The sequence below is a fragment of the Lissotriton helveticus genome, chromosome 1_1 (genome assembly GCF_964261635.1).
Source record: "Lissotriton helveticus chromosome 1_1, aLisHel1.1, whole genome shotgun sequence".
NCBI classification, from domain to species: domain Eukaryota; kingdom Metazoa; phylum Chordata; class Amphibia; order Caudata; family Salamandridae; genus Lissotriton; species Lissotriton helveticus.
In genome coordinates this window covers 1,998,079,720-1,998,102,780 of record NC_136057.1, presented here as the reverse complement: position 1 = coordinate 1,998,102,780, position 23,061 = coordinate 1,998,079,720, and the positions used below count along the sequence as shown (strand labels likewise).

Genomic DNA, 23,061 nt, shown 5'->3' with positions numbered 1-23,061 from the left:
GTAATTGAGATGTCCTGTTTTAGGAGCATATATATATATATGGTTGTCTTAGTTTCTGATCATCACATGCCTGCAGATAACTTCTTAATTTTGGTCTATAGTCTCCCCATATGATTTAATATTAGACACCCTTCCCTTACATATAATTGCTTCACACACTATATATATATTCGATTTTTTACATAGTTATTCTTTTATATCCATAATTAGATCTGACCACAGATTTTTTGTAAAGGATGACGCAGGTTATTTCTCAAATCTCCATAGGTGGCTTAATATAATTAACACACCTCACAGTATACAAGATATATGAAATACAGAAACGCTTCGTGTATGGCAGAATTCACCCCGTTTCAACATGGCGGTCTCCATTTCACATCTCGTATAAGGAGGACGGTAGATGCTCACCAATAAATCCTACATGGTTCCAATATCGGTAAGGGAGTCGTTATCACTATGAGAACGCTTGAACTATTTTGGCTCATTCTGGCCGAGCGCAGTTCGATGTTGTACAGTTATAATTTATGGTTCAAGCCCTTTAATAACGAAACGAGAGTTAAAATAAATCATGTTAAGATGGCGACTCTGGATTCACAGATTCACCGAGCACAAGATCAGTACTTTCTTTCAGTCTCACATCGCGAGACTTTGAATTTGGCGCGTAACCAAGGATCTTAAAAGAGGAAGTCTTAGCATTTTCCGCGATCGCATTGATAGAAGAGAAGCATCGCGTAGACGAGGGCCGCATTTAAAACACCAGTAAGTAGAAGCTCGAGTTCCAGAGGATATCCCTCCTTTATGGTTAGAGTAAGGGTAGAGGGCTGGTAAGAGTAAGGGTAACAGTCCATATTACCCTTTAGAGTACCGTGGGATTTGGCTGGTAACGAAATTTTAGAGGCATGGTGGGGTAGAATTAGCTACGTTTCAATCTGGTTTTGCTCAACTTAGGTTTGTTAAAGACACTGACACATCCTTCCCTTACCGTGCATCTTAACGGTTAATGATCTGCAGGAGAGTCACGATTAGACGGGCCTCAAATAGATAAATTAAAGTAACATAAGAAGTCGGATCGACTTTCTGAAAAGGCCATACTGTGCAGTACATGTACAGAAACTATTATGGAATTTAGTACAGCAGGACCTTTCTAGGGAGTGCTGTCTTCTGCACTCGATGGGGTTTTTGATATTAATGGTTTATCTAACATGCCGGCTCACGGAAAACTAACATGCCGTGACGTTCTGATATTTACAGATCCTATCAGTCCTCAGCCCACCTCGGAACGAACATTCACACAGAAGCTGCTTCGTGGTGCAACCAATGACTAACCAATGATTAGAAAACCATAAGGCCTCCGACTAACGGAAGGTTCATTCGGAAGCAGGTAGGTTATCTCTAACCAGAATCTTTACTAGAGCCTAGAGTAGGTTAGACAGTTATATAGTCCAAGATGGAAAACATATTTGTTTTCTTATCCTTCTTTGCACAGTACTTGGCGAGCAGCACAAGCTCTACAGATTGCCCCGAGAATCCTTCAATATACTCAGATTCGTGGCAGTAAGAAATGCTTATCACAGTCTATTAAGTAGGTACATTTTTGTATTGACCTTGAACATTCATCGAGTTAGAGACGAAATAAGCTAATGGCAACGTTGTGTATGCCCTTTTTTTCAACAGACAATTCCTTAGCTGTTTTTATCCAAAGTCTTCGCTCCTTGAGTGGTTATGGGAGGTCTATCTGAGATATACACTAGTCAATTCATTTAGATTCATTCCATCCTCAATACAGGTTTGTTCCCTCCTTTAATTTTTTCCACATATAGAGATTTATCCATCGGTCTCTCACTTTATTTATTGTCCATTAGGGAGTGTACCATTTCCTTAGGTTACTCCATAAGTATCCTTATCTGCAGACATGTTCCCTTGATCGAATCTAGGACCGCTAATATATAATCCTTATTTGTGTAATTTTTTGTAAATATTGTATAGATTGTAAGTATGTATAGTAGAACTCAGTGAGATGTAGATACAACTTGTAAATAATTGTACAGTAATGTCAAACATATGTGTAACTTAGTATAAAGACAAGCTTGTCTAATCAGGCAAGGAGCTAACGGTGTGAGAGAAGTCCCTTGTGTCCGAATCAGCACAGTATAGACATGGAGTTGATGTAAATAGTATAACTAGTTGGACGTTGTCATTTAAGATCAAAATTGCAAGAATGATTAATTGAAATCAAATTTTCTTTATTGTTATAGTATCAACGTGTTCGATAGAAAATACCGAATTCCTGAGGAAGGCAAACCGCCGAAACGCGTTGAAGGGGAATCGGTTCTGTATTCCATGAAATGACTTACTATTGTTATGTCTGTATCTGTAATGCATACATTTGTATTCAATTATGTTTAAATGAAAAATGATGCACTTTGTAAAGACTAAAAAGTAATTTATAAAAAAAAAGATATAAAAATGAGAAATGATTATAATTAAAACAAAACAAAGAAATAAAGCGCAAAAGAACTTTAGTAGTATTTGATTTATTTGTTCAGCGTTCACTTGTGTGGTTCAAAAATATGCACGTAACCCGGTGCCACACTTCTGGTCTTTTCTAACAAGTATAGCATGGGGGAAGAAACCATGCTCTTGCAAAAAGCCTCCATCCTATTGAATTCTCAGTTTGGAGAAGGGGTTGGAAATGACTTAAGATTCAACTTACTGGTCGAGGTTGCATGATCAGGCTTACTGGGTAAGGGATGCTTTGTGAGAAAATACAGGTCACCAGGTGCCGGTCGGAGGTGTCTGGTTACCTGCCTATTCACAGGCGGACAAGAACAAAGCTTTGACCAAGTAGCCATCAAAGAATCAGTGACGCACTAGTTACTTACCTTCGGTAACAATATATCTGTAAGAAACAGTAGTTAGTATTAAATTCCTTACCTTAGAATATCCCTAGGCGTCAGACTGGATCCGGAAACATTTGCGTAGCAGTACCCTTGCGCGTCGGTAGGCGCTGTCTGCGGCTCCGCGTCCGTCGTCGGCATGACGTCGCCGGAGTACTTAAACACCGCCCTCGCGCGCTGACGTCAGTTCTTATACACAGCTTTTTCGCGCCAGAAACGCAGAGCCATGATAAAAACCAACACTGGTGCCATGAAACTGGGGCCCTGAAAGGGGATGACCTTAACCCTAGGTATCGGTTTGCAGAACGGGGAGGATGGGTGGGGCGGTAAGGAATCTAATACTAACTACTGTTTCTTACAGATATATCGTTACCGAAGGTAAGTAACTTGTGCATCTGAAAGAAACAGGTTAGTATTAGATTCCTTACCTTAGAATAGATACCCCAGCAATACCAACCTGCGAACCAATGATCACACCAGAAAGTCCTGGAGAACGGAACGTCCGAAAAAGCCATCTCTCCGGACTTCACTGTCCAGACAGTAGTGTCGTGCGAACGTGTGCAGCGAGGCCCACGTAGCTGCCTGACAGATGTCCTGCAAGGGGACTCCCCGGCCCAGGGCAGTAGTAGCCACAGTGGCCCATGTAGAATGGGCACGAAGCCCCACAGAAGGGTCCTTTCGAGCCAATGAGTAACAAGCCTTGATGCACAAGACGACCCATCGGGAAATGATTCGTTTGTGCACCGCCCGTCCCTTCTTAGCGCCCACGTAACCAACAAAGAGTTTGTCATCCACCCGGAACTGGCGTGTGGATTCCAGATAGAATGAGAGGGCACGTTTTGGGTCCAGACGGTGGAGCCTCTCTTCCTCTTTCGAGGGATGCGGAGGCGGAAAGAAGGTGGGCAAAGTGATGGACTGCCAGATGTGGAAGGCTGTGACTACCTTGGGCAGGAAAGAGTGTCGCGTCGCAAACACAACTTTGTCCGGATGGACGAAAAGGAAAGGAGGCTTAGAAGAAAGGGCCTGGAGCTCACTCACTCTCCTGGCAGAGGTGATGGCAACCAGGAAAGCGGTCTTCAGTGTAAGGAGGTGAAGAGGACAGTTATGAAGTGGCTCAAAGGGAGCGCACATCAGAAAGGTTAGAACAAGGTTCAAGTCCCACTGAGGCATCACGAAAGGAACTGGAGGAAACATACGAGTGATGCCCTTCAAAAACCTATTTACAACCAGGGACTTGAACAAAGAGGGTTGATCAGGTAGCCTTAAGAAGGCGGAAATGGCCGAGAGGTAGCCCTTGCTGGGCAAGAGAAAGAAGAAAGAGGAGATCCTGTGAAAGGGGCAGAAAGGGGATCCACAGCCTTTACTCTGTACCATGCCACAAATTTGTTCCACCTGCAGGTGTATACCGATTTTGTGAAGGGAGGCCTGGCTGCCAGAATGACATTACAGATTTCAGGAGGCAAGTCAAATGGCCTCAACTGCCGCCGCTCAATCTCCACGCATGTAAGTGGAGACGGGACAGGTTCGGGTGGAGGACAGTCCCTGCTGCGACAGAAGGTCCTCCTGAAGGGGCAGACGAATCGGGGGATCAACAGACATGCTGAGTAGCTCGGGATACCAGAACCTCCGTGCCCTGTCCGGAGCCACAAGGATGACTTTGGCCCGGTCGCGTCTGATCTTCTTCAGCACTCTGGGCAGAAGTGGTATAGGCGGAAAGGCGTACAACAGATCGCAACGCCACTCGTGACGAAAAGCGTCTCCGAGCGAGTGCCGTCTTGGAAATTCCAACGCGCTGAACTGATGACATTGCGCGTTCTCTTCTGTGGCGAATAGATCTAACCACTGCTGAAAGAGGCCTTGCGCCACGTCCGAGTTCAGACGCCATTCGTGATCCATCATGCACCGACGGCTGAGTTCGTCCGCCCTGGCGTTCAGGGAACCTGCCAGGTGTTGAACCACCAGGGTCACGCCCTGTTGCTCCAGCCACAGCCAGAGGCGCAGAGCCTCCTGGCATAGGGTCCACGACATAAAAGGTCCAATAGGGTCCACGACCCCACCCCGTTTGTTGCAGTACCACATGGCGGTGGTGTTGTACATGAACACCTGCACTACACTCCCCCGGACAGAGGGGAGGAATGCCTTCAGTGCAAGCCGGATCGCCCGCAGCTCCAGAAGGTTGATATGGAGCTGGGACTCCGCCAGAGACCAGAGGCCTCTGATCTCCTCCTCTCCCATGTGGCCTCCCCAGCCCTGGAGGGACGCGTCCGTCACAACTACGTGCTCCGGTTGGGGTAGGGAGAGGGATCTGCCGTTGACCCAATCGCTGTCCGTGAGCCACCACTGCAACTGCCTTGCAGTGCCCTCCGAGATCAAGACGTGGTCGGACAAGTTGCCCTGATGCTGGGCCCACTGAAACTTCAGGTCCCACTGCAGGGCTCGCATCTGCCACCTGGCGTGATGCACCAGAAGGATGCAGGAGGCCATCAGCCCCAGTGTCAACCTGACCGAGACTCTGGATAACGGCTGAAAGATCGTAATCAGAGCCTGAATATCCCGAACCCGCTGTTCGGGAGGATAAACCCGAAACTGCGCCGACTAGAACCGCTCCGATGTAGAGGAGCTTCTGAGAGGGACACAGGTGTGACTTCGGCACATTGATGGAGAACCACAGCAGGTGCAGGAGGTCGGCCGTAGTCTGGAGGTGGCTGACGACTGTCTGGGGCGAGCCCGCCTTCAACAACCAGTCATCGAGGTAGGGAAAGACAAACCCCTAACCTGCGCAGATGAGCTGCGACCACCGCCATCACTTTCGTGAACACCCGTGGGGCGCTGGTAAGGCCGAAGGGGAGCACGGTAAACTGAAAGTGCTCGTGGCCTACCGTGAACCGCAGGTAGCGCAGGTGGGCCGGCAGGACGGGGATGTGGAAATAAGCGTCCTGCAAGTCCAACGCTACCATCCAGTCTCCCGGGTCCAGGGCAGCTAAGACCTGAGCCAGTGTCAGCATCTTGAACCTCTCCTTCTGGAGGAAGCCGTTGACGTTCCGCAGGTCCAAGATAGGGCGAAGTCCCCCTTTGCCCTTCTTGGGAACCAGAAAGTAGTGGGAGTAACAGCCACACCCTAACTTCTGGCTCAGGAACGCGCTCAGTGGCCCCCTTGGCCAAGAGGGCCGTAACTTCCTCTCGCAGAAGATTCAAGTGATCCCCCGACACGCGGTGGTACTGCGGGGGCATGGCTGGAGGGGTTGCCTCGAAGGGGAGGGAGTAGCCCCTTCGGACGATTTGCAGCACCCACCTGTCCGATGTGATGTTGCGCCAGTGGAGGAGGTGATGGCGAACCCTGTCCCCCACTGGCGCCACCTGGGCCTGAAAGCTCGGACTAGGAGGGCTTTGAGGCAGATGCTGCGGGAGTGGATGTGGACTGGCCTCGCCGTTGTCCCCGGGAAACCGCCACGGCGGTTATCACGTCCGCCACCGCGCTGGATGTTAGTCTGCGGCCCGTGGCTGGCAGGACATGTCGGGCGCCCCTTCCTTGGTCACGAAAGGGGCGAAAGGCAGCAGATTGCTGGCGCGGGGCCGGCAGGTCCAAGGACTTGGCCGTAGCCCTGGAGTCCTTAAAGCGGTCAAGCGCGCTATCGGCCTTGTCGCCAAAGAGGCGACGGCCATCAAACGGCAAGTCCATAAGTGTGTTTTGGACGAGAAGTTGGCGGACCTCAGCCAGGCGTGGCGACGAATCGCCACCGTCGTTGCCATCGCTATACCCAGCGAGTCCGTTGTATCCAGCCCACATCGGATGGAGTACCGTGCCGCATCTCGACCCTCCGCAAGGGCTTGGGCAAGTTTAGTCCGGGCCTCCTCCGGACATTGTGGCAGCACGTCCGCGACCGTGTCCCACAGAGAGTGTGTATAACGGCCCAAAAGGCACGCGTGTTAACGGACCGCAACCCCAAACTCAGTGAGGAGAACATCTCTTACCATACTGTTCGTACCTCTTGGATTCCTGATCGGGGGGAGCCGTCGGGAATGCGGTCTGAGAGTTAGAGGCCTGTATGACCAGGCTCTCGGGAGTGGGGTGGGTGGACAGGAAGCATGGGTTGCCCGGAGCTGGGCGGTGGCGCCTGGCCACGTTCCTATCTACAGGGGCACCTGTAGCGGGCCTGGACCAGGTGCCCAAAAGTCAGACAAGGCCTCATTAAACGGCAACAGAAGCCCTGATGAGCTTGCTTGCGGTTTAAGGACCTTAGTGAGGAGGTTAGTCCTCACTGCCGCGACGGGGAGTTCAAGGGATAAGGCCTTGGCCGCCCGCGTCAACGCCACACTATAGGCAGCCCCTTCCTCCGAAACCACAGTAGGAGGGGAGACAAAACCAGTGTCTGGCGAAGTTTCCAAACCACTGGCATACCCTAGCTCATCTGCCCAGTCCTGATAAGACTGGCACTCACATGCCAGAGGGTCCTCAGACCCCTCCCAATCCGCCTCGCCACCCATCTCTTGGTACTCAGGGTCAAATGATGGGGCCGGATCATAGAAGAAAAAATCTCCCATCGGCGTCGAATGCGGCGTCGAGCGATGCTGCTCTGGCGTCGGAACGGGGTCGAGGGGGGAACCGGGGACGTCGTCGTCCGAGGACGGCGCCGGAGGCAACACCCTAGGGGCCGGCGCGGTCGTAAGGTCGACTGGCAACGACCCGGATCCAGCAGGGCCCTGCGGCGCCGGGACCGAAGTCGCCGACGGCACCGGGGCCTTAGCACCCGGCCCGCTTGGGCTCTCAGTTGGGGCCGCTTGGCCCGAAGGCGCCGCGGAACCCGACAGAGGAGTGAGTGACCTCATGGCCGTGAGGAAGGCGTCGATCTTCTCCGGTGTCGCGTTCTGCCCAGGGACCGGCGTGTATGGAGCAGGCCGCGTTACCCGCGGCTCTGCCGGAGCCGCATGGGCGGTGTCGCGCGAGCGTCGGGGGGAGTCGGAAGAGCAATGTCGCTTCTTCGATTTCTTGTGCCTCTTACCGGAGGACTTGGAGCTCGAGGAGTGGTGACGATCCTCCGAGCCGTGATGACTCCGGCCCCGCGACCGATCCCTCGACCTCCTTCCGGACCGGGACCTCGAATGGCGCAGGGCCGACTGCCGGAGCTCGAGGCTCTTGCGGGGCCGTTCCCGCCTTCGACGTCAAAGCCCGGCAGTTGGGGCATGACTTGTCATCGTGGTCAGGCCCCAGGCAATCAAGACACCGGCGATGGGGGTCGGTAACCGTCATCAGTAAGTGTGTGTCCATGCTGGTCAGGGTGTTGTTTTGAGATTTAGTCTTTACATTCTCATTTCTCCCTTTTTTGTGTAATTTGCTGTTTTTTAATCAATAAGGTACTTTTATGTTGTGTAATAAGATCTCTCTAGAGATACGTTTTTAACAAACAGAACTAAGTTTTTAATATACAGTGAATAATAAAGATTCATGATCTTTCTACACTATGTTCTTGGGTTCTAATTGGTGCTGTTAGAGTGAGTTTTGATTGGAAGTAGTATATGTGTGATGTGTGCATAACAACAGAGCCCAAAGGGACTATTGTTTTCAGTGTCTACTTAAGGTATTATAAATACAGTATGCAGTGAGCAGGACATCCCAAACATTAACATCTTGGGGTGTCCCTTGCTCTGGCATAGGATCAGAGTCCAACCCCAAAATATAATGAAGCCTCTGCCGGCGACATCAGTAGGGATGAAGTTGGTTCAGGATGGGACATTGGCAGCGCTGACATCAGTGTAGCAGGGACTGGTGTGGAACTCAGGGTGGAAGTAGTTGGTCCCCGAGTATCAGACGGAACCAGGAATAGAACCACTGGCAGTAACCAGACTATGGCCCTATGTGGTTCCTTGGGGCCTGAAGGCACAGCAAAAGGATCCGAAAGCACACTAAAAATTTGCAGCATAGCCTCTTTGAAGGCCACGGTCTGCTTCAGGAATTGCCGGAGGCCACAGAAATTTGGAGCACTACAGGACTAGCTGAGGAATCAGTACTGTGGCCAGAGACCTTGAAGGGGTACAACAAACGTCATGATGTTCTTGCGCCTTCTATTTGGGATCAGAGTGGAAGTATGGGGTTGAGTGTGACTTATTTTATTTTGCTTGCTTTTGGACTTAGGATTATGAGCGTGAAGTTGAGAGGTCACTGGAACGGCCACCAGACCAGATCTAAATGCACAACTTGGAACATGTGTGGGACAAACATGAACGTTGTGACTACTACTTGTATTTGGTGTCATACAAATTCACCTCTGATTCTTGGATCACCTGATCACATAAGGGTTGCACTTATTGCATGACTGATTTGTGGACTGAGCCCAGACACCCAAGACACCTCCTGCCGAGCAGTAACAGGCACCTGCTTCCTGCAGTTGGGCATGGCTTAAAACTGGTTCTTTTGGGTAAAGACAACATTCAATAGTATACTGGTGAAACAGTTTAGAAATCGTCAGATAAACCTACAAAATTGGGAGTAGAGCTCCAGATCTGCGTCTGTAGGCACAGAAAGAAAGCAACTGACGTCAGCTCGCAAGTTGGCTTATATGCAGCCCTTCTCTGTCACTTCCAGGGTGGTGTGGAATTAGGCCCGTGTGGGAGCACTACTTGGAGATAATTTTTCTGGATCCAGTCTGGCACCCGAGGAGTATTCGAAGGTGAATTTATGCTAGAAGTATCTATCAGAAATATAATAACACTTACAGGTTGCGTCGAAGTTGGTTTTCAACGTGGTACCTTACAAATTTGGGACTATTACTTTCATAACAGCACCACTTGGAAGGTGGAGGAGTCTCCAGTTGTTCAGTTTTCCCCTTTGCTTCAGAGCAAAAGTGAGCCTGACCTGCTACGGTTTACACAGCAGAATTATTACAGTCACACTGTCACAGATGTCACCCTGTGAGTTCAAGACAATCCATTGTGTGCTAAAAGTCAGGGCATCTTTGTTGCACATGTGCTCATGGACTAGTCATGTGTGCCAGACAGTTCTGACCATAACATGTTTCAAGAAAATATACAATCTGTGGCATGTTTTATCATTTCGACTGCAGGCATTTCAGTCTAAACGTGTGGGATAGAACCACTGCCTTTTCCGATTCAATCACCCCGACAAGACATTTCTGGACATGCAGAAGTTTACAAACACACAAGCTAATCGTGTTTGGTTGAATTGACTTACCAAGGTTCAGAGCCGAAGCCATACCAGGCAAGCTGTAATATTTGAAATCCCAGACCCAACAAGATAGTATTTTTATTTCCAATGGATCTCATCAACAAACTCAAGACTACGGTCTGTTAAAACACAATTGGGAAGCAAGATTTAAAGCAACAGATATCATTAAATTGCTTTGCCAGTTTATTTACACAAACATACAATGAGAAAACAAACATTAGGCCCACTGTATTGTCTCTACATACTATAATACCGAAAGACTCAACCTAGGTCTCCAGCTGAGCCCTGGATGCTTTGTTTACCAGGAGAGCTCTCAGGTGGTTTCCGAATCATGCCAGAGTTAAGGCTGTACGTTTAAGGCAAGAGCTAAAACAAAGACTGGTGTGTGGCCCTCTGTCCCAAACACATGGCTGATTAGAACTATCCTTGCCACAATTAGGGTCTTGCCTTACCCCAAAGAGACAAATCTGTAGCTTCAAAATCTTCACAGTTCCAAATATCCTTCAAGGAAGGGAATATGATGCCAAATTAAGAAACCTCTTACTCCTTCCAATATAAAAACCCAAGATGTCTTAGTAAATGTCCAGTTTTTAAAAAATAGTTCCGGAATATGAACCATGGCACAAATGGCAACGGAATGTAAGTGGAAACCTCACTATCTGACCTGGACACTACTACAGCAATGTAGGGGCTGACAGATTAAGGATAATGTTACTTACCCAGGTAGCATCTGTTCTTGGCATGTAAAGCTGTAGATTCACATGCTTTGCATACTCCTGCCATCTAGTGTTGGGTCAGGGTGTTTGCAAGTTGTTTTTCTTCGAAGAAGTCGTTCCTAGTCACGATGTAAGGCGACTCCTTTCTTCGGTGATAGTGCGCATGGTCATGGTTTTCCCGCAAGAGGGTGAGAATGGAGTAAGTAAGTGTAGTAGAGAGATGTTCATGCGTACAAATGTATAGTGAAGAGCTGCAACAATTACTAGTACCCAGGGAGGCGGCTGGGTGCATGTGAATCTACAGCTCTACATGACAGGAACAGATGCTTACTGGGTAACTAACATTATCAGTTCGAGGCATGTATGCTGTAGACACACATGCTTTGCATAGACTATAAAGCACTATACTCCCAAAGCGGTGGATAACCTGTAGATGTTGTAGTTGTTAGGAACAGTGTTTTAAGTACTGCTTGGCCTACATTAGCCTGTTATCGTGCGAACACATCTACAGAATAGTGTTTGGTAAATGTGTGTGGTTTAGACCATGTAGCTGCTTTACATATGTCAGCTGGAGGGATGTTCCCTAAAATTGCCACAGAAGCCCCTATTTTGGGAGAGGAACATGCTCTATGGGGGATAGTCAAAAGTCCTTTCGCTTTAGCATAGCATGTTTGAATGCATTTAACAATCCATCTCACAATACAAGATTTAGAGATAGGATTGCCTTTATGCGGTGGAGCAAATGCTACAAACAGTTGTTTTTGGAAGTCCTTTGTTCTATCTATGTAGTACAATAAAGCTCTTTTAACGTCAAGCGTGTGATGAGCACGTTCTGATATGGAATCAGGTGGAGGAAAGAAAACTGGTAACTCAACCGATTGGTTTATATGAAAAGCAGAAACTACTTTGGGAAGGAATTTGGGGTTGGTACGGAGAACTATCCTGACTTTGTGTAGCTGAAAGAAAGGTTCTTCTAGCGTTAATGCCTCTAGCTCACTAACTCTCCTAAGTGACATGATAGCAATGAGGAAAGCAACTTTACATGAGAGGAACTGTAAAGGGCATTTGTGTAATGGTTCAAAAGGTGGACCCATGAGCACACTGGGGCAGGAGGAATCCTTTGTAGTATTACCCTTTTTAAACCTTTCATGAAGACCTTGATTACTGAAACTCTGAATAGTGACAAATTTTGCTTATTTTGTAAGTATCCAGCTACAGCTGCAAGGTGCAAATGAATAGACGTGTAAGCTAGTCCTGCTCGTTGTAAATGTAAGAAATAAAAAATAATGTTTCATATAGAAGCATATAAAGGATTGATTTTGTTGTTGTTGCAATATACAGCAAATCTTTTCCATTTTGCAGCATAGCAAGCTCTGGTGGTAGGTTTTCTTGCTTCTTTTAGAATATTCATACAGTCTGTTGGTATATTTAAGTAAACAAACTAAGACTTCAGGATCCAGATCGCTAAATTCAGTTCTTTGGGATTTGGATGTCTGATTTCTCCATGGTTCATTTTGAGGATACTGGAGTTCAGGCGTAGTTTTTGATGTGGAACTAGTGACAGCTCCAACAGGGTGGTGTACCATGGTTGACGAGCCCATGTGGGAGCTACCAGAAATAGTGTGAGGGATGTTTGCCTGAGCTTCCGAACCACCCATGGATGACTCGGCGAGGCAAGAAAGCGTAGGCAAATATCCCTGACCAGTTCATCCATAGGGCACTGCCCTTTGATTGCAGGTGTGGGTACCTGGAGCTGAAGTTTGGGCATTTTGTTTTCGGCCATAGAGAATAGGTCTATTTGTGGAAATCCCCACTGTTGGAAGTATGGAAGGAGAACTGCCAGAAGATATATCTTGTGATGGATCGCCTAATTGCAAATAGTTTGAGCGAGTGTTGACAGTTGTAGAGAGTGTCCCCCCCGCTTCTGCACATAATACATTGCAGTCATGATGTCCGTCCGTTTTGGCTGTGAGATGAGTTTGAAAATATTTTAGTGCTAAGAAGACAGCTAAGAGCTCTAGATAGTTGATATGGAGGAGTTTGGTGTGTATTGCTCCACATGCCTTGTATTGTGTAACCTTTGAGATGAGCTCCCCAACCTGTTAGAAATGAGTCTGCTGTGAGCACGATCTGTGGAACAGGGTTGATGAAAGGGTGACCTGCTAATAAGGTTTGTGGATTCCACCACTGCAGAGAGCAATGCGTATGGCCGTCTACCAACACTAGATCGGTTAATCAACCCTGTGATTGATTCCACTGACGTGCTAAGCACTCTTGTAGGGGGTGCATGTGAAGCCTTCCATGGGGTACAATTGCTATGCAAGACGCCATCATTCCCGTTGCATGAACACTCTGGCTGGTAATGCTTGGTTGGGCTCAAACTGTTGAATCGTAGCCTGAATATTGTGTATTCTGGCTACATTGGGAGAGGTTGACTGTATCAGAGTGGCTACTAGATAAGACTATCTGTGAGGGATGCAGGTGAGATTTTTGTGCATGGATGGTGAAGCTTAGTTGATGAAGTAGATCTATTGTGATTAGTGTGTGCTGCAGACAGTGTTGGTAAGTGCTGGCTTTGATTAGCCAGTGATCTAGGTAGGGGAAGACTTAAATTGTTATCGGAGATGAGCAGCGACTACTGCCAGGCATTTGGTAAAAACTCTGAGCGCTGTAGTCACTCCGAAGGGAAGTACCTTGAACTGGTAGTGCTTGCCAGCTATCACAAATCTCAGGTATTTGCGATGAGCTGGATGAATTGGAACATGAAAATATGGGTCTTTTAAATCTAGAGTAGACAAAGTCTGCTGTTTGTAAAAGTGGGAGTACCTGTTGAAGTGTCACCATATGAAAATGCTCTGACAGTATGTAATGGTTTAGCTATCTCAGATGTAGAATAGGTCTTATTGAACCATCCTTTTTGGGGATGAAAAAGTACGGAGGGTAAACCACTGAGCCCTGGTACCGTATTGGAAATGGCTCTATCGCTCCTTTTAGTAAAAGGGACTGGACCTCTTGTTTTAACAAGTATATGTGTTCTGGAGATAACTTGTGAGATCCTGGTAGAATGTTTGGGGGATTGCTGGTAAGCTCAAGGCAATAACCATGTTGGATAATTCCAAGCACCCATTTTGTCTGATGTTGTAGACTGCCAAATAGGGAGGAATTGGGGAATTCTACCCCGACAGGTGTGGTATAATCAGGGGGAAGCCTGGGCAAGTCACTGTTTGTTGGGGGAGGGAGAGTTATGGGGTGTGTTACCCTTACCCCTACCCTTGAAGTTTTGGAGAAGGGTTTGGGATATATACCCACCTTTAACGGTGATACATTTCAAGTGAGACAGGAGTTGACCTCTTTTTTTCGTAAAATACGACTTCGGTCCTTTTTTCAAGATAAACCTTTGAACGATGATAATGAGGACAGATCTAACACGGGACTTAGGCAGCGTTCAACGTTTAATCCCCATGAACATATGGTTCCTGCTGAAATCATTACCTGTGAGAAGGCAGTCTTGAAGGATGTTTCTACTTTATGCCAAAAAGACAAGAGTCAATTTCAGAACTTGCTGTAGCACGAATACCATATACTACAAGGACTGGCCGAGGATGAATTTATCACAATCAAACCGGCCGACCAAGGCGGGGCTACTGTAATTTTGGACACAGCAACATAAAGAGCAGAGTGCAGACGCCAGCTCGACAATACCAGATTTTATCGATCATTGAAAATGGATCCTACCACACGCTTGGCTTTGACTATCAAGGGATTGGTAGATGAAGCAAAAGAAGAAGTGTGGATAAATGATCATGAGGCCTCTTTTTTAATAACTGCTCATCCTATCATCCCTTATTTTTATGTATTGCCAAAGATACATAAGGAGCAGCTACCACCACCGGGGAGGCCTATCACCTCTGGTATCGGTTCCATTTTGGAGCCTTTATCAACTTTCATGGACTTCTTCTTGAGACCTCTAGTACGCAGAATGCCTACGTAAATACAAGATACCAAGGATCTACTACGTCGTTTGGCGGAAACATCTTTTGACACTGAACGAGACTATTTAGCCTTGTTTGATGTTGAATCATTGTATACTTGCATACCACAAGATGAGACGCTATCAACTATTGAGACATTGCTTAATAAGTATAGTATAACTCCGGTACATTTCATCATGGCCTGTGCTAAACTGGCCATGAAGGAAAATGTCTTTAAAATTTGAAGGAGAGCTGTTTCTCCAAACATCCGGGACTTCCATGGGCAGTGTTTTTGCTCCAAGTCTGGCGAATCTCTATGTACACAATTTTGAGCTATCCGAGACTCTGAATGAGAATAATACCTTTGTACAGCACATCCAAATATGGAAGCGCTATATCGATGATATTTTTGTGGTATGGAGAGGTTCCCCTAATACCATCATATCATTCCATCAATGGATGAACACAAGGAATGAGTTCCTGAAATTTACCTTTGAATTTTCCAAGATCAGTTTACCTTTTCTGGATGTGCGGATTTTCCCAGAAGGAAACAATCTGGATACCGAGCTATACCGCAAACCTATGGCACGTAACTCATTACTATCATATCGGAGTTTTCACCCCAAAGCTCTCCGTGAGAACCTGCCCTTTGGGCAATTTTTACGTGTTCGACGTAACTGTACGTCTCTGATGAAATATGAGGAACATTCCAAACAGCTGCCTCTCCAACTGAACCAGAGGAATTACCCAGCTGGTACCATCCACAAGTCAAAGAAGAGAGCAGCCAATAACAACAGACAAGCTCTGATTGAAATTACACCGCTTAAAGAACAACAGGAGAGACAACTTGTGGTAACACCTTTAGTGGGTACTCGAACGACAAAGAAGAGCATTCTCAAACACTGGAGATTTCTCAACATTGGAGACTCGCCATTACCTCCCCCTTTATTTGCGTTCAAAAGAAATACAAACATCAAAGATATGATTGTCCACACAAGACTGATTACAAAAAAGACAGGTCATCAAACGACTTTGTGGGGCTTAGCACCAGTAAAGGGACATTTTCCTTGTAGTTCTTGTGCCGTGTGTGCACAAACAAAATACACTACGGAAATTGACATTGGAACAGATCGTCCTTGGATGCTGTCAAAACATACCAATTGCAACAGCGAAAAATTGGTTTACATGATTACATGCCCATGTAGCTTGTGCTACGAGCGCCTGACCACACGTAAAGTGAAAACCAGAATTCTTGAGCACAAAAGTACAATTCGCTGCAAGAAAAGGTCAACGAAATTGACCAATCGCTTTATAGATCCGCTTTATAGATCAAAAGCATTCAGAAACTGATACGACCTGGGTAGTCCTTGGGCAACCATATATTCCATCGCACATTACAGATTTCTCTAAATTTCTACTCAACCAAGAACAATGCTGGATTTACAGGCTTCATACTGATACTAGAGGCCTCAATGATGACATGCCTTGGCTATTGCTATGAATTATACACTCAGTATACTTGGAATATGTAGTCTTGTTCGTTTTCATCTGCGCTCTATATAGTGTACTGGTATCACTGAGAAGGACTGACAATGTGCTTGACGAGGTCATAGGACACCTTACGTCAACATATGCCTTCAAGAAGATTTTTTTAGAGATAGCCTAGATAGAATATGATACACTAGTACACCGAGGCAGCTTTTGCGAAATGGTGAAGATTGTTGAGAATCACACTAACCGTATGTGCACTGGGGTTTTACTCTCTCTGGCTGCATATGTGACTGTTGTCTTTTCCATTTGCATAGAAATGTACTTACGGTTGGAGCAGGTACTTATACTACGATAGCTCCATGCACGACAACTTTCTATATTATTTATGATTATGTAATAGGGTAAAAGTACAGAAAGTACGCGCACTTACTAATCATGCGCGAAAAGATCAGTCTTTCATTTACATACAACTGCGTATACAGCGTGCAGCAGTTCTATCAGGCATAAAGAAGAGTTTTTCGAGGGGTCCTTCACGTACTTTTGAGCATAAATGAATAACCTTCTCTTGTCCTGAGTTTGCTTGCCACTGAAAGAGCATAGACTCCAGGATCTATAACTGCTACAGCACGCAGTAACATCGAATAGATCTTAAGTTGTAAGGTTAACACGAAACCACCACACATGCGTGTTCAGTAGTAAGTTTAATGCGCTACCACCACAAATGTGCATTGAGATTAGTTTCTAAGTTCTGCACATGCGCAGAGACACAGAACCACGGTGTAATCAGGCACCTTGGACAACCAGTTTGGGGTCCTTCACCAGCTGCCGGCAATAAGCTTCGATTGAACACACTTTAAAAATGAACGGCTCCTTCCGTTCAGTACCTCCGGTTGCAGCCTCAGTCCGCGACGGGGTACCGACGGATAGGTAAGAAGTAATGTATAAATCTGTGTGCACATGATGAAATAGAGATTTGACACGAGGTATATACTCTTTTTTTTTTAATATAGAGTGGGCCCTCTTCACTGAGCTGCCGCCAGGTTAAGGTGGGGTTTTATATATCCATCAAGTTGGGTGAGTTATTTTCTGCCCTTCTCATTACTTTGTGATGAGAGTATACATTTAGGATCCTTTCAGTATTTAATTAGGTGTGTGTTGTAATTCACAGAGTTATGTTTCTTGACCTAATAGATGCCTATTTCTTTATTTTTTCTAGGTATTTCTAGTATTACGGAAAGGATACACTGGAACAATGGTCTAGTATCTTTAGTACACAATAGTGTCAATGCACTTTTTGCGTTTTTTCACTTTAGCAGCAGCTTTGTATTTATTTTGTGGTCCTGACGAAAGCCCGGATACTCTTGTAGATCATAGGGGCTGAAACAGGTTGACCGTGTTTGCACTGCTTTTTAACCCTACCTGCGAGAGCAAGCCAATAAAGTTAGATCATTTTTGCTGTCACTAGGTAGTTTTAAATCACATTTTCTCATTTTTTTGCGCTGCCGTTTTTGCACCTAATCTTATTCACCACAGGACTTTAGGATCCCAGAGAGTGTAGCAGCTTCTATATAAAAACATTCATGAGCTCCTCCCTTACAGTGAGGGGGTTGTAGCCCTCAGTGGAACTAGGTTTTTCCACTGGCAGGAGATACCCAAATGATGAAGCATGTGACCTATGAAGAGTGACGGTATTCGTCCTATAGGGATTTCTCCCCCATGGAGAATTCCACATAGTCTGTTACTTCTAGCACACACCGTTATCATAAACCCACGGATTTTCTGTGTTATTTATTTTTATGTGAATATGGCCAGTGGTCGGGGTTAATATGCAACATCTTTTGCTTCGGATCGGGTGGTAATGGAATAGTGTCCAATTTCGGATCCAAAGAGGCCGCTTTGTGTTACGGCACCGAAGTCTTCGGTGCAGACGGAGGCTGACCGTTTGGCGTTGAAAATTTGGGCTCTGAAGGCTGCTTAGCTTTCGGTGTGGAGGATTTCGGCTCCAAGCCGGATTTGTGCTTGGAACCAGAGGCTTTCGGCTCCGAGGAGGACTTTTGTCCACTCAGTTCCGAGCCGGAAGGCTTGACTGGTAGTTTCGTTGCTGGGCCTGGAGGTCGGGTGTCGGAAATGTCATCTCGGTGCTGACCCTGGCAAGGAGGCTGAGGTGGTGCCGAAGCCTTGTATTTTTTCAGAGTTTGTGGGGGCAAGGGGTCTTTGGTACGCAAGTCACCTTGTCCCTGCGGCAGTTCTTTGGCGTCCGGGTCTATCTCGAGCTACGAGTCTGAGTCTTTTTCGGAGATAGGCTTCCTCCTCCTCTGCCGCTACTGACTCGATGTCTTCTTGGCCTGAATCTTGACCGAACATATCCGGCGTGTCTTCGATGCTTTTACGCTGCATCTCTCGAAGTGTGCCCGACGGTCACGAATAGTCTTTTTCGTTCAGAACAATCTGCAAGTGTCGCAGTCTTCTTCCTTGTGCTCCAGAGACAAGCACAAGCTGCACACCTTGTGCGAGTCAGTGATCAGACACTTTGCGTGACACTGAGGACAGAATTTAAACGGAGTCCAATCCATTGACGGAGAGCTACTGGGCGCGGTTAGGCTTCAAAGCCCGTTCACGAAGTTTTCCGATTGAAAGTCGATTTGGATGACGAAACGATACGCGGAGAAGGGGGAAACTCATACAGAAACAATACAGTCAAGGGTAGAGAGGAGTGCACGTCGAAGGGTACCCGAAAAACAGTTTTGAACCAGAGCGCAGCAATACACATCCGAACCCGATGGCGTAAAAAACAATCAAACAATTGAGTTGATGACCATGCGCACTATCAATGAAAGGAGAAGTCACCTTACCTCGAGGCTAGGAAAGACTTCTTCGAAGAAAAACAACTTGCAAACAATTGGACCCAACACTAGATGGCAGAAGTATATAAAGCATGTGTATCTACAGCACACGCCTTGAACATGTATTTTTATTTCTTTTTTCCCCAAACTCTTCCTACTTTGGACATTAGTTGACCCACTTCAGCCAGTGGTCCTCTTTCAAGTCTGGGGACAGCCTTTAAAGTTTCCAGTTTGACTATTTTATCACAACATGTAGCATTTTCAGAATATCTGGGTTTCTGTAGTAGAGATCAACATGCAAAGCTTTTGGGATCATGTTTCCACCCTGGACAAGTTAAGGATCACCGCGGTCGAAGCTGAGCCACTGCTATTGATGAACAAGAACCACAGATCATGTAAAAGGCAACAGAATGAGAGAATATACATGTCTGGCTTATATCAAGCTGCCAGCCAACAGGATTAGAATAATAGAAAAAAAAACATATCTCTGGAACCACAGCAAATCAGGAAAATGTTGGGTGACAGAAGTGGAGTTGATGGAGTCCCAGAACGTGTGTGCAAAGCTGGTCTACTGCTATTATCCTTCATGTATTTCTTTTTCAAATCTGGTGCGATCATTAATGTGTGTGTCGTATTAACCATCAGAGATCTTGATCATAACTACTAGGTCAGGGATGCCTGGTGGCTGTTCGGACACCACCATGGACGATGTGTCCTCTGTCCATTTCGAACAAGAGCAATAAACAGTGGCGAAATGGCTGATTGAAAAATCTGAAATTAGGAAAGGTCCCTGTGTGTTTATGCAGAATGAAAAGTTTTAGATAAGGTCTCAGAGCTTTCGTAGTGACATGTTTTTAAAAGCAAAGGGCAAGACCTGAGAAATGTGTTACTGTTTGATAGTTACGGTGCAAATCAGTCAAAGTTTGTTGCCATGAGTTACTCTTCCACTTGACCTTGCCTAAGCTGGCATGGCGTTTAGTAGCTCTGGTCTTTAGATAACCAGGGTTCAAGTGGTCTCAATCACTACCTTTTCAAGCATACGTACTGATGGATCATTAATTTCTTGCAAGACAGAAGTACTCCTGAAAGGTGATGTACAAGATAAAGATGCCCAGAGACAAGATGGGAATATGTATGTTCTGATCTTCAGGTACCACCAACTGTTGGTCATGTGGGAAGTGAAGCACTGCAGCAATAGCTTATCAAAGCCATTTTGTGATGGGAAGCTTTTCAGGAAGTCTTGATAGCTGATCCTTTCAATTGCTGCATGAATGTCGAGGAACACAAGGAGATAGTCCTGAAAGAGAGTGCTGGTTTTATTTGACTTATGCAACTGACATCTAGATGCCCTTGCCCAGGAAATGGGAGGTATGGGATCAGAAGTAGTTGCCTAAGTCATAGGTGATGATGGCAAGCTTTGTGTAACAATATCTCACTGGTCTTGTGGAAGGCTGTATTTTAACTCCTTCCTCATGAGGAAGATGAGGCTTCAATTGTCCTTTCTGATGCAGAGTCAGCACCTGTCCGACCACGACTAAGGCTGCGCTCCACCACCATGAGGCCATGCTTCCTACACTTGATGAAATACCTCCACTTGATCGAATTTCACAATGACAAACTGTTATACCTGGCACTGTTGGCGTGGGCCTCCCTTCCATTTTTTGCTGTTGCCTCATGGGTTTTTGCTGGTTGTAGATGCTTTGGGCACTGTGCCACTGCTATTCAGTGCCACAGTGCAAGTGCTCCCTATGGTAAATTGATGTATGGATTAGTGACCCCATGATTGGCTGGTTTGGTTTACTTGTCAGACCCTAGTACAGTGCACTGAGTGTTCCAAGGGCTTGTAAACCAAATGCTGGTGGTGGGCTTGCAGCACTGGTTGTGCCACCCACAGAAGCAGCCTGTAAAGTGTGTCTCAGGTCTGCGATTGCAGAGCCTGTGTGCTGTCTGGTACTGCCATGTTGACTAGGCAAGTGCATCCACTTGCCAGTCCCTAAACCTTTACTTTTCTGCATATTAGTAACACCTATGGTTGGCCCAAGGTCAGGGTGAATTGTAGGTAAAAGGTAAAACATGCCCTGATGTGTGTGGCATGTCCTAATAATGAACTACAGCCATTTTCGTTTTTCACTATTGCAAGGCTACCTGTTCCGCATAGGCCAGAATGGGCAGTTTGACACCTTATAATCCTACCTGACTCAGGGAACCAGGTAGAAATTTGAGTTTAGTATGCCTGAACTCAGACTGATAAAATATATCTTTTAGTGAAGTTGGTTTTAACATTCTGTGTTTGAAAATACCACTTTTAGAAAGTGGGTATTTTCTTGCCTAACTATCTAAGCCTGCCTCTGCTAGGTTGTGCATTCCTTGTCTGGAGTTTGAGTGACAGGGGCTGGAGGATTCCAGGAGACCGGGTGAGTCAGCACAGGGCTGAATAGAGTTATCTGCATCTAGATGGGTGGGAGGAGTTGCACCTGGAACCTGAAGAGGGCTGTGCCTGCCTTCCACAATGCTGGCTCCACCTCCTGTGGTGCATCTGATGTCCCTGCCCTGCACTGTGAAAGGAAAGAAGGAGTCATGTAAACAGAGTGCTCCAGGACTGACCAGAACTGGTTTGGACTGGGTACAGGAACCTCTGCCTTTAGAGGACAAAGGATGTGCTAGTATAAATATTGGGACCCAGACCCCAAAACTTTGGATCACTTTTGGGAAACAAGAAGAACCTTTGCTGAGGAGAGGAACCAGAGAAACAGAGGAGGAGACTATCCGTAAGCTGAGTGCTGTTTGGGGGATTGGCCTGCAGTGGTTGCCTGGCTGCCAAAGAAAGGAGAAAGGACTTTGTGCTACTTTCAAATCAACTTGTAAAGGATCTCCAAGGGCTTGCGATAGAGCTTGCCTTCTGCCGAAGTCTCGGGGACAACAGACTTCACCAACCAGCTCCCCTGCCTTCCCATGTTGGGAATTGAAGCGCCTGCTGTTGAGCTGAGCCTTCTGAGAGACTGCGTGTCGCTGGGAGCGCGACTCAAGATGAAGAAGCGTGCCGCCGCTGCTGCCATCACATCACCCGAAGTGCCTCGCATCACCGGAGCAGAGTGTCGCGTTGCAGCAGATGCAATCGCATCACCGGAGAAGCGTGCCGCAGGGCCTGTCGCGGCTAAGAAGAATTGTTGAGTCGCTGCACGGCCGTCGGGCGTGCACGCATTGTTGTTGCACCAAGAAGACGATGCCATTTTGTTTCATTGTACCAGATCTTCATCGCATCAGGGCGCTGCTGGTCGCATCGCCACAGAAGTGCTGTAGGAAACCGATGCATCATCTCCCCACGCGGAGAAGAACACACGCATCCCCTACGCAGCAGTAGGGACCCGACGCATCAACGTTCTTGCGTGTAAGGAACCAACGCATCACCTTCCCTGCAACACTTTCGTTGTATAGCGTTATGCATCCAAAGGTACATTGAACTCAAAGTGTCTTATTTTACATCTAAAGAGAACTAACCATTTTTGAAGTACAGTATTGTGGATTTAGGGGAGGATAGCATTCATTCTCTCGACGTTCTTACCTTCCATCGTTCACTCAATAGCAGACGGAGGACCATCTTTCCAATTTTCAGCAGGAAGTGCATGATGAAGCATGACATCACTCGGGATGTGGGAAGGCATCAAGATACCAGACTTGCGCTCGCCTCTAGTCTATGGGGTTTAGACCTAGGTTTCTCTTGTTCCCACTTCTTTTCTCTTTTTCTTTGATGTGGATGACTATTGCGCCCACACTCGGAACAGTTACCCTTTGTTGGAATTGAATGGTAGCAGTTCACTTGGAGGACAGGATTGCTAACCTACCTCCACAACTGACTGATGAATGCAGGCTCAACTCAGGAAGTCCTCAACCACCTCTAGACTATGGTGAACCTCCAGTCATCTTTGAGTTCACTATCAACAAGCAAAAAGTCACATCCAACTC

At 46.6% G+C, this 23,061-nt stretch overlaps 1 protein-coding gene across 1 annotated transcript in view; it reads right to left on the bottom strand.

Annotated features, from left to right (window-relative positions):
• Nucleotides 1-23,061, bottom strand: part of SLC71A1 (solute carrier family 71 member 1) — a 294,743-nt gene that overhangs the window by 49,283 nt on the left and 222,399 nt on the right. The window contains exon 9 of the mRNA XM_078644426.1: nt 10,084-10,196. Within this exon, the coding sequence (XP_078500552.1) occupies nt 10,084-10,196 (113 nt within the window). The remainder of the gene's footprint in view (nt 1-10,083; nt 10,197-23,061) is intronic.